The following is a 12035-nucleotide window of genomic DNA, read 5'->3' as shown; positions in this document are numbered from 1 at the left end:
GGGACCAGCGAAGTGAAGGAACCCCTCTCTGGGCTCAGCTCTTGGCTTTTCAGGGCCTTGTGATATATGAGTGGGAGTTGCTGTGTCTTAGGTGTATTCAGAATTTACCGGCTCTTTTTTGGATGTTAATGAGCAGCGGATATTGGCCTAATTCTGCCCTGCATGCATCGTTTGGTGTTCTCGTCTGTACATGAAGGATATTGCAGAACTCTGTTTACAAGATTTCAAGTGGATGATAGAATACCCTTTCTCTTTCAGTTTATTCACAGCCATGTTGAAGCTCCCCATGGAGGTCTTTTTTTAAAATCCAAAGTATATGTAATTTGCGGTGTATTCTATACTTTTATCCCTAATGTAAAATTATATAGGATTTCCTGAGATCCGGATCTGTTCAGGAGAATTATTATTCTTCTCTTGGTTGCAGATGCTATGTGCTTTGGGGAATGTATCTGTACCCTAATGAAAGATTTAAATGATTTTGTACTGTCCTCATTTTGAATGTCTATGTCTATGTCTGAGTGCAGCTCTCTCTCTCTCTCTCTCTCTCTCTCTAACACACACACGCACAGACACACACAGACACACACACACACACCTCTCTACTACTCTGCTACAACTTTTTGGATACAGATAGTATACATCATGTATGAGAAAACTCTTTCAGAACAAAAGACAAAAAAAAAAAAAAAAAAAAAAAACGATGGTCCTCCGAACCTTTGAAGTCAAGATTTCTCCTCCTACGGAATCTTTTGAATTTTCTTTGCACTGTTGTTTTGTCCTCATTAGCCAGCAGAAAAAGATAAAAGGCAGGCCACAAGACAGTTTGTAGGTGTGTGTGGTTACATGCGTGTGTGCATGCGTGCTTGTGTGCATGTGTATGTGTATGTGTGTGGAGGAAGGGGGTGGGGTGGGTAAAGATATGCTGGCCTTATTCCTAAACAAATACAGCAATTCAGTCATAGATAAAAATAGAATCATTCATATATTTCAAAAATATAACAGAAGCAAATTCAGTGTGTTTTATGAATTCTTAGTAAATAATGTTCAGACAAAAATACCAAACAAGGTTTTTTTTGTTCCTCCTACTTTTCATCCACTGAAGGCTAACAAGTCATAAACAACTCCTCTATTTTACAAAGTGTAAAACACATAAAGTACGCAGAAGCACAGCTGCATTCTGCTCCAATATTCTGCTCCAATAGATAGCTCTGTCATTGTCTCTGGCATAAAGCCAGCAGTTTCTCTGCCTCCAGTGCCAACTGCCCATTGATGTTCTTAGAGATCCAAAGTACTGTACGCATTGTATTCCCCATCAAGCTCCATTCTTGATGGACCCAGGCTGGCAGAATTTGGCCGGGACATGATTGGGTGCTACAGGATCAGAGTCAGGATGCTTGACCTCCTTCTGGGCCCAGGAGAGAGGTTCTCTGCTCTCACATGAGTGCTGTCTTCCAGGCAGTGCTTTAGGTTGGATCAAACTTGATTTATTTATGTTGACTTGGAAAGCTGCCCTGCAATAGATTGGCGGCCTGTCCAGGGTGTCTTCCTGCATCTCGCCCAATGTATGCTGGGATAGGCTCCAGCACCCCCCCGGCAGCGACCCTGCTCAGAATAAGCGGGAAAAGATAATAGATGGATTGATGGACTCAACCCCCTCTGGTTGAATTAAATGTAATTTCACAAGTCTGTTTATTATAATAATATTATTCTAAATAAAACTGAGACCTTGAAGTCCTGCCACTTTCTTTTCATTTATGGCTGTAGCTTTACTGTGGTTGATTGAGGCATCTACAGACTGTACATAGTTTTAAAATTAGGCCTCTACACATACAGTGCTAAATGAAATATGCTGCAAAATGGTAGTTTGCATCCCGAAGCTTTGCACATTTGTACCTGCAGTAAATGTTACTTACAGTAGATCTCTATAGACTGCATTTTAATAATTACTGAGGCAAGCCTTTGTATGGGCCTCACGCTACTAACTTTTAATGAATAATTTCCATGTGCAAATCTGTTGCTTGTAACAAAGACTGATACTTTTTACAATTTGTGCGTTCCTATTTAGTCCATATAAAATCTAATTATCTATTAATTTGAAGAACATATGCTTGCTTTTAGCTTTATTTCACAGCCTCTGTGTCAGCTATTGTAAGCAGTGACTCACATTAGGTTTATTAAAAATTCATACATTAACTAGCTGTGTTTCAGAGAAGCTAACATATGTATAATCTTGAAATGTTGATCTGTGCAACTTTATTATCAGCAATATCAACTGTATCATCATATCATTTAAAATATGCAACAGCTTGCAAGGATACTCCAATCTGGTAAGCTAGTATGTAAAGCAATATATATTTGAAGATGTACACCTTTGCAGTTTGGTGGTGTATTCAACTACAAATATTTTTATTTTTAACTTTCAGACATTTTGTCTTGTTTACATGCTCTCTCTCTCTCTCTCTATCTCTCTCTCTGTCGCACTCTTCCTCTTTCATGCACATTTGTGGAGAGAGAATGTGTGATGGAGAGAGAGTGTGTATGTGTGTGAGAGTGTGCCATAGATAGAGATAGAGAGAGAGAGAGAGAGAGAGAGACGGTTCTCTCTCATTATTTCTTAAATCCATATATTCACTTTGTGCCACTCAATGTAACCTGCCCCCCTCCCAACCACCACTCTATACTCACGCCCGCTCTCTCTCTCTCTCTCTCTCTCTCTCCCTGCCTCTTCTGAGAAGTCCTTTTTGTTGCGCACCCCCTTCTTTCCCATCTCGGAGCGCGAATCCTCTGTTTAGACCACCACAGCGGGACAGGAAGTATAAAAGAAGAGGATTAATCTAAAGAGAAAATAAAATATACTTAAAGACCGCGAGCTTTAGCCAGTGGAAAGGAGTTTTAAGAAAGAGCCCGTTTCAGGTGATCAGCTCGCGACAGACAGCGCGGCATCTATGGCACAAAGGCTGCTCACCGTGACTTCAGGCTCTGAACTCAATTCCGACCGGTGAAGGGGATTAAAAGTGAACGTTCTGCAGTTCAACCACAAGTTCCTCTCTTGTGATAGGATTTCTCTGTCCTGAGGAATTAAGATCATGAAGATGTCTCCCCCAGATCGAAGGAAAAGCATTCGAGATCTGGCGCTGGAGATTGGCATACGAGTTCTGCTCTTCGGAGTTTTCGTGTGAGTAGAGGCTACGCTACCGAGCAATGCTTGCTCGGGATTAAACGGCGTTTCTCTGTTTATGTCGGTATTGAGCCAGAAAAACATAGGACTACATTATTAATGTTCTATTATGATGTGAATTTAATCAGCACTTCGCTATTTTTGCAAAAGGAAATTCGGTTATTTTCACGATGATGTGGATACTTTATTGATTCACGGTGGTATTTTGGCTGACGTCCATGCCGGTACTTTAACCATATTATGTCGCTGTAGTATAAAGCAGACCTGTGGCAACGTTCTGAGACTGCATAGCCGTCTCTCCGGAGTCTGTAGCTACATTGCTATTTTATTATACGATCATCTGCATTCCTCAGTCGACAACCGACACAAATGTCTCTCTGTTGACCGATGGTAGACAGTAGGATATATAATATGTAACTCAATGCTGCTCACGTTACAGTTTCATTAAAAATATATGTTCGTGGAAAGACTTATTTGTACGTTCCATACTTGAAATTATTCGGCAGGAATTGTTACTAAGCATACGAATTATTCTAAGTGTCTTTTGACTAAAAAGTTGGCTATTATTTTGTGCAATGCAAGTTATTGTATTAAGAAATAAACTAAAAGGTATTAATGTACGCTCCTAAAACGGATATATATGACCCCATTAATTCGCATTATTAGAGCATCAATTCAGACCGTATCAAGGATGCATTCAGTGCGCGGGGTGCTGAAGGGACAGCTCTTCCAGCTGGAGCGGATTGCAGTGCCTCGCGACATCTCGATACTACTGTGGCATGCTTTAAACATTCAACAGCTGGCAACTCACTAACAAAAATGCTTGCCTAACACACAGATAATATCTGTATTTCTCCTTCGATTAATTTATATAATGATTTCCTCATTTTACGTCTTATCTCGTATATGTCCTTTAAAAAGGTATAAAACTGTTTATCACGAAGTAGCCTTTCCGCTGCACATCAATCGTCTGGCTGCTCGTTAAGAGAGACAATGATAGCGATCGCAATCTAAGGAATTACAGAATTGCTTTTAAAATATTATGCACTGATAACTGTGTTTTTATCTGGTGTATTGTGAAAACGGTGATAACTGATTAGAGAAAGAGAGAGAGAGAGAGAGAGAGAGAGAGACTGTGTGTGTTTGGTGAGGGGTGGGGGGTGGGGGTGGGGGGGTTCTGTGCTAGCTTTTTTATTTTCGCCACTTGCTTGCAGAAGTGCACTTAAAAATAGCTATAAACGCGCTTGTAGCCCGCACGGCCCCTGCCAAGGGTGATTTCACATGGGATTTTGAGATATGTTGCAATGGAAGCCTTGAATAAGCTTGCCATTCTTCCAGCTGCAGAATTATCCTCGTTCTAGAGCTTCAGACATAAATCTGTCAGCATAATAAACTATACTGTTTTACCAAACGGGCTACTTCTACAGTATTTAGATGAAATTGAGTGCCATGACCGTCAGATCTCCCCTCCCAGTTTCTGCCCCACACATAGATTAAAAGGTCTTCCTTTCAATATTCCCGTTGCTATAGCTTCCTATTGCACGAGCGTGATAATCTTTACGATCGATCATATGATTACACTGAGGAAACAGAAGTTGGTAAATCAGACTCGGTAAACCAGAATGATTGTGTAGTAGCCTATAACTGCATTATTTAAATGAAGTGTTTTCGTCTTCATTCAATGAAGTATTTCACCATGGTAGCCTAACCTCAATTGCAAAGCAAGTAGATGCGTATCGTCTGCACGTCTCTACAAATTGGTATGCCTGCACCACGTCATTCTACAGTGCTCTAATTAACGAGATTTTAACTACGTGGGTCCAATTATTAGTTGGTTTTCATTCAAAACATTCCGCAGCGATGCATAACGCCGTGCTCAAGAATGATCCTGTGTTAGGCCTTCCCAAAAATGCATGTAGGTAGCCGTAGTACTTCGGGCAGGTTTGTAGGTTCAGTTGTACACAATATACCTACTTTTATTCGCCTATGGTTAAAAAGAATACGATATTTAAGAATCAAAGTGTAGACAGACTATACAGTAGAGTCAGGCTTTCAGAGAATTCCCACTTCGCTGGATTACTGAAGATCCACTGATAGTGCGTGCACTAAGGCTGCCCCCCACTGTCGCACCTGAGAACCTCAGTTTCACATTGCTCTACCTCTACCGGGCTACCGATTTATCCCCACTTGTACATCTGCTGAGTCTAGACGTTTTTCGGCTCGGCTGTGTAATTATGCACCACGAGGAGGCCCATCGTAAACTCTTTGTCTCAAATGGCTTGTTAGTTAGCTGTGAGAGGATTTTCCATGAATAATGATGACCGAGCAGCAACCGTATGAACTTGAACGCATCATTCTCTGTACAGGAAATCACAGTCCCCAACCACAATTTAGCAATTTCATATTTTCTTCTTTCATCCATTGTGCTAGATTCCAACCTGATCCTAATTATTTCTAAGTCTAAATATTACATTACATTAATTTAGCAGACACTCTTATCCAGAGCAACTTACAATGTAGAAGAACATAAGTGCTTTCTCTGATTTATAGGAGTAATAGTGCCAGACTTGGCTATTGCTTGGCTGTACTGAATATGGCGATTCATTATTATTTTAAAGGGATGATATTTTCAGTATGATTCCCTTTTATTGGAATCCTAGGACCCAATGCCTTTAATCATCATTCAATGAGCAGGTGTGATCCAGATAACAGATTTAAAGTTATCATCAACAGTCAAACCCAGTTATATGTTTCTGTAGACCAATACACATGATCCACAAATTAGTTTGAGACTTTGGCAGAAAGAGACTTTTAATGGAACCCAATTTTGAATGGTCTGTGTCAGACAGAAGACATGATTTCCTAGACCAGATAGCTGCCTGGGGCCCATGGGCAAACTATTTCAATCTAGTTCCTATACAGTTTTAGCAATTGTGACAGTCATAGTATTTATTATTCATTGAAGGTCAAGTGTAAGGAACAGTATCCTACCCAAGGGCCTCAACCACATGTCTGTGAGTCTAATGCCTAATTTAAAATCACTACTCTGCTTAATACTCTAGATTCGGGGGCTCAACCATAAATAAAAAAAAAAAAGTAATTTATTAAAACCCTTCCTTTTTTGTTCTTCCTGCAAAAAACTTCCTGTCATTAAAATGGATTAATGGACGTATTCACGCACAATTAGATCTTATGCAGCTGTTTGTGTCCTTGCGAATGTATGAGACAGGGGAAAAAAAAGAAAAGCAGGTTTAAGCTGCATTCATAGTCAGGTAAGAGAGACCAGAAAGCCTGTCCTGCTGCTCTTGTGTGGGCTATTCCTGTTCTGTTGTAAATTAGCATTCATTGTGTTTTCTATACAGAAAAACAGAGAGGGGCAACGGTCAGGGCCCTGTCAGTCAGTCTTGACTCCAAGTTGTCGTCAGGGTGTGTTCAGATGACAAACCAAGCTGTGGGCAACTGTGCCTGATCTACTCAGCGGCACCAAAATGCTGTGTGTCTCAGTCTCCGATTGTTGTGTGCTTATTATTGCTGTGAACTTTCGGGGTGCTGTAATGCCTGTCATTTCAAACTGCATTATTCACATCACCTTCAAACTAACCATTTTTTAATTTAAACTTTGACTATTTTTATTTAAAAATTAACCATAATACAAGAACTGTGTGGAACATGCTTGAGGTGATTTGCCCTTGATTAAATCAAAATGGTACTGGCTCTCGGTTGTTTTAATTTGAGAGAGAGCGAGAGAAAGTGAGAGAGAGAGAGAGGCAGAATGGCTTCAACAACACAAAAAGGGAATAAAAACAATGACATGTAAAATACAAAAAAACAAACTTATCTAAACACTGACAGAATTATGAGGGTAAAAAAAAAAACATTATCAGAGAAAAAGCAGCCCAAGGCAGTTTCCTATTTCAAATATGTCCTACAGGAAAATATTGCCTGGAAGAATTGCTTCAAAGTCACATCAGATTACCATAAATTACAAATGCAGTGTGACTTTGCCTTATTCCATTCCATGTAAAGTATAGCTTTGAAGGGCAGGGTGGTGCTGTGCATTACCCTGCATTGCCTTACACGTACAGTATTACTGTGATGTTCTGTAACGTTAACTCTGCTCTTAGCCCTTTCTGTTTAAATGTGATTTTCCCATTAAAGCTGAAGGTCGCAGGTACAAATAAAAACCATGACTTTGGTCTTGGAAACTATCAGAACCATCCTGGGTGTATAATTCCGGTCACATGGGGCCTTGGGTTTCTGATTCAAGCAAGCAACTGGGGCGACAGCCCCAAAAATAAACAAATAAATAAAAAATGGTATAACAGAAGTTGTGTATTCGGTTATCAGCTGCATGGATACATTAATCTGATGCAATTATCCATTTCCTGTTTGCAGAACAAATTAACAATACACTGGAAACAAGATGGGTCAATATAAGTACCCAGAAAACGCCTCTTAGGCAACATTACTCTTTATGGCATACAGCTCTGTTTCATGTCCAGTCATTTGGCCTTTAATTTCATAAAAGACAGTTAGAATAAATTGCATAGTTTCATCCCTCCAGTGGAGTTCCAGAGACTTGTTGAATTTATGCCAAGGCACACTGAAGCTGTTCTGGTGGATCGTGCTGGCCCAACACCTTACTAAAACATTTAACGCTTCTTTTTCCTTCAATTTGTCACCCACCCACACACACACACACACACACACACACACATATATATATATATATATATATATATATATATATATATATACATATATAAAATGGAGCCAGCTGTGAAAATCATCTGACCACATTGTTACTGTTTGTCAAAGTCTTTCCCGACGTGCAGAGAATGTGAGATTGCTACCTTACAGTGTGTCTGGGACATTCTTTGGCAGATTTCTCCAACTGAGCGGAACGGCGGGGGACAGCAGCAGTTTTGCTTGGGCAGTGTTTCTGAAGCATAGCTGCACTTCAGGTCCCCTTCACAGAGGACATTTTAACTGTTGTGACAAACCGATGGCAATTTCATGCGACTGTAAAATCTCTACACAAAAGAAAACCTGGTCTTATCTGAACCCAAGGCAACGTTTGTCTTCATGTTGCCTGCTTGAAAGTGACGGGAAAACGTTTTCACACAACCGCCTTATTAAATCAGTGATGGGGACCTTTGTGCACCAAGCAAGAAACAAAGATGCCGGTTCATGGTTGCATCAGCCACATCGCCTGCTTTCAACACCTTTAATAATCATGCACATTGCTTTTTGATAGTTGCATAAACAGCTTTCATTCAACGCATTCAAGGACAACATAAACAGCAGATGCTTTCTTGTACAAATGTGCAAGACCGCTGAATAATCGCTGTCCTTGAAATGAAGGAACATTTTATCTCGAGAGGAATGCAGCGTCCGCCAGTGTGTGAACTGAGAAACGGCTGTTCCGGTGCTGTGGTTGGGTTAAAATCGCACACGGAAACCACACTGTCAGAATATTCATATTTGAATGGTGATCTGTATCCTTTGCTCAGACCTGCAGTGTGCACATGTGTGTGTGTGTGTGTGTGTGTGTGTGCAGTATACACAGTTAAATTAAAAAGTGACACAACTTTTGTTAATGTAGGCCGACGGCTTTAATCTGGTATTTAAAAAGGTATTTACGTCTATATTGGATGATCTGTGTAGGAATTACAGTCTTTTTATACATAGTCTCCCACCATTTTAGGGGACCAAAAGTAATGGGACAAATGAACATAATCTGACATAAAGTTGTCTGATGACTGCCTGAAATCTGGGTTAAAATTTATCCAGTAAATTTATGTCCAGTACAGGCCCAGAGAAAGAAAAACATTTTTTTTCACTGCCCCAAATACATATCCCAAATATATGTCCCAAAAAAAAAATTGATGAAATCAGTGGTGTCCAATCATGTGCCATGGACGGCAAAGCGTATGCGGGTTTTCATTCCAGCCAATCACCAGACCTGCTGATTTCACTAATTAGTTCCTCCACTCTGGTTGAAGGTGTGTTAATTTGTGAAATCAGTAGGTGTAGTGATTGGATGGAATGAAAACCTGCATACCCACGGCCCTCCTAGAATCATGATTGGACACCACTGGGTTAATGAAAAAAAATATATGAATGATCTTAATAATATTCATAATGACATCATCATCTTTTTGACAAATGACCTGTGCTGTAGCTCAGCAAGGCCCGACAGTATGTTAAGGGATCTTGAAAAGAAAAAAAAGAAAGAAAGAAGAGAAGCCTGTGCAAGCAGGCTTTGATTCGTCAGTATGGTGATTTTCATCCATCAGAGGTGTGAGGGAGAATACGGAGAATAAGACCTACACAATAATGCAGCTGTCTGTGCAGGAAGGCGTTCTGTGAAAGACAGGATTCCAATTATGAGGAAGTGAAGTGACAGCAGCGCCGTAGTCGGGGCAGAAAAGAAACAGGGCCGACAGGAGGAATTTTAAACCTGACACAACCGGAAAGCCTGTGACATTTTAATCTCCGTGCTTTCTCTCCCTCCCCCCCCCTCCCCCCATCTCACATCCCTCTCTGACTTTCTCCCTCTTTAACACATGTACTCTTCGTTTCTCTCCCCCCCTCCCTTGTCCTTCTCTCTGATGGTTATGGTTAGCTTTTAAGAAAAAACTGTTGAACCTCTTGAAGAAGCAACATGCCTTTGTGAGTGCAGTATATGAAGTCAGTTAATCACAGTAAATAATATTTGTAGGCAAAAGACTGGTCATGCTGCGCAAATGATTCAAATTTCACTTGTTGTGAGTGATGTTGTATAGCTGTGATTTGTCTGAAGTCTGAAACAGCCACAGAGACGTGCATGCATGTGTCTGTGTGCACGAGTGTGTTTTTGAACAGCTGTTTTCATAGTTTTTCGTAGTGGTTCATTGATGTAAAAAAAAAGCATTCTTTGGCACATTAACATTCAGCATGCTAAGTACACATTTACTGCATCTTTAAAGTGCTTTATACGGCTTTGTTGTAGTAATTGGAGATAATATCATTACCACTGCAGAGGCACGTCGTTAATTATGCATAGCTCTGAGCACTGTCGAGCACAAAAGAACCAGTAGATTGGAATCTCCCCAAAAAGACATCAGTGGCGCTGGCAGAGAGTGGAGGTGACAGAAGTAAAGAGGCGGGGTGGAAGTGAGGCGGTGTTAACTGGCCAGACCGTTCCCCTTCTCCTGCGTCACCACTTCCCTTTAACGCGCTATCGGCGTTGGTGTAGAGCAGGGATCAGCAACTCACGGTCCTCGAGGGCCGAGGACTGCTGGTTTTCCACCCTCCCTTTGCCTGGGAGTCAGGTGTGAAGACAGTCTGGCCAATCAGTAGCACTAATTACCCGGGAGAAAAGGAAAACCAGGGTTGGATTTGGATGCGAGGGCCAGAGTTAATGATCCCTGGTGTAGAGACTGCAGCTCTGGGAGGGGGGGAGGGGGGGGGGATCCCACAGTCATAAGCCAACCACTCCCTGACGGTTTTCCCGTCCTCCCGAAACACGATAACTTTGTCTGACACCTGATGGCTGACCCCAGACTGACAGGCCTGTTTGATGGGTTTCCTCACTCTTCAGAACGTGCACAGTGAAGATAACTCCGCATGCATCAGGCATGTTGACACAGGGATTTTTTTTTCGAGTTCACAATTATGAAGATGTCACCAAAGCCCGACTAACGTCTTGGGTCTCAGATCTACAATTTGGTGAAAATACAATCTCTTTCATGACCATTATAATTTCATCTTTAGTCTTTCTTAAAGCTTTAGTCCTTACATTTTACCCACAATTGAATATAATTGTTAATTTGTTTATTCACAGCAAGTTTAGCAATCACATTAAGAAATCTGTTTGGTTGCAATAATAATCAAAAACATTTATTTTAAAGTCAAAGTTAAGGACAAGTGTTGATTGCGCACAAATCATTGTGCTTCCCCAGCGAGCACTTGATTATGTGATGTTCTCCAGAATATGGATATTTATTTGAGTTTAAAACAGGATGAAAACAGATGTGGAAAAGTTTTTCCATGTTTCTGTATTTCAACTCCCCTCAAGCTGACGGCTCGTACTTTAGCACCTAACAGAAAATAGTGGCCTTTGTGTTTTTCCCCACAGCCGTGTCAAACAGGAAATCAATACCAACGATCTTAGGGCAACTCAGTTCCTGTGACCTCAGACAATTAATCTCCCATCCACGATCAATATCTTTCCAATTCCGTGGAAGAGTTACTGACCATTCACACTGCTGTAGGGTGAACTTGCATGTACACACCTAGTCCTTCGGAATCACACATGAAGTAACGTGTGTGCTTTTGCGGGCTATAAAGCTACAGGTTTCCTGGTACAGGTGTGGCTCGTGGATGCTTTTGGATCCTGCATCCATGTACATCTGAAACCCAAAGTACCTTGTGGACTTTGTCCTGTGCTCTGCTTTGTCAGCTGACTCATGCTTGCTGAGACCGTCACTTCCTGCCTCAGCTCGTCGTACTTTTTGAACTGTTTCCTGCGACAAACACAGCTCTGCTCTATGCCTGAGAGCCCGAATACTACAGTCAGGTCCGTGAGTGAGCCCTGTTGGTCTAAATTATGTGTATAACAACTCTTGGAATGGCTTGTGTGTGTGTTTAGGTGTGTGTGTGCGTGTGTGTTGGTGGGTGTATGTGAGTGTGTGTGTCTGTGGGCGTGTGTGTGTGTGGGAGGCCTGTTCCCTCAGGGGTTTGAACAGTCTCCCTATACACCCAAAACAGGAAATGAGGTCAGACTCTCAGTAGAGGGTCACCAATAACTTGGCCCCTTTCTACCCTACGGCACAGAAATTTACTTTGGATTTGGCTGACGAAGTAAAGAGGG

The 12035-nt window shown here is 41.3% G+C and overlaps 1 protein-coding gene across 1 annotated transcript in view; it reads left to right on the top strand.

Annotated features, from left to right (window-relative positions):
• The first annotated feature begins 2587 nt into the window (after nucleotides 1-2587).
• plpp4 (phospholipid phosphatase 4) overlaps nucleotides 2588-12035 on the top strand; it is a 46092-nt gene continuing 36644 nt past the window's right edge. The window contains exon 1 of the mRNA XM_035399732.1: nucleotides 2588-3175. Coding sequence (XP_035255623.1) covers nucleotides 3087-3175 — 89 coding nt within the window. The 5' untranslated portion in view covers nucleotides 2588-3086. The remainder of the gene's footprint in view (nucleotides 3176-12035) is intronic.

This window comes from Anguilla anguilla, chromosome 18 (genome assembly GCF_013347855.1).
Source record: "Anguilla anguilla isolate fAngAng1 chromosome 18, fAngAng1.pri, whole genome shotgun sequence".
Classification (NCBI taxonomy): Eukaryota; Metazoa; Chordata; class Actinopteri; order Anguilliformes; family Anguillidae; genus Anguilla; species Anguilla anguilla.
The sequence above is the reverse complement of the archived record's forward strand: the minus strand, read 5'-3'. Positions and strand labels throughout refer to the sequence as shown.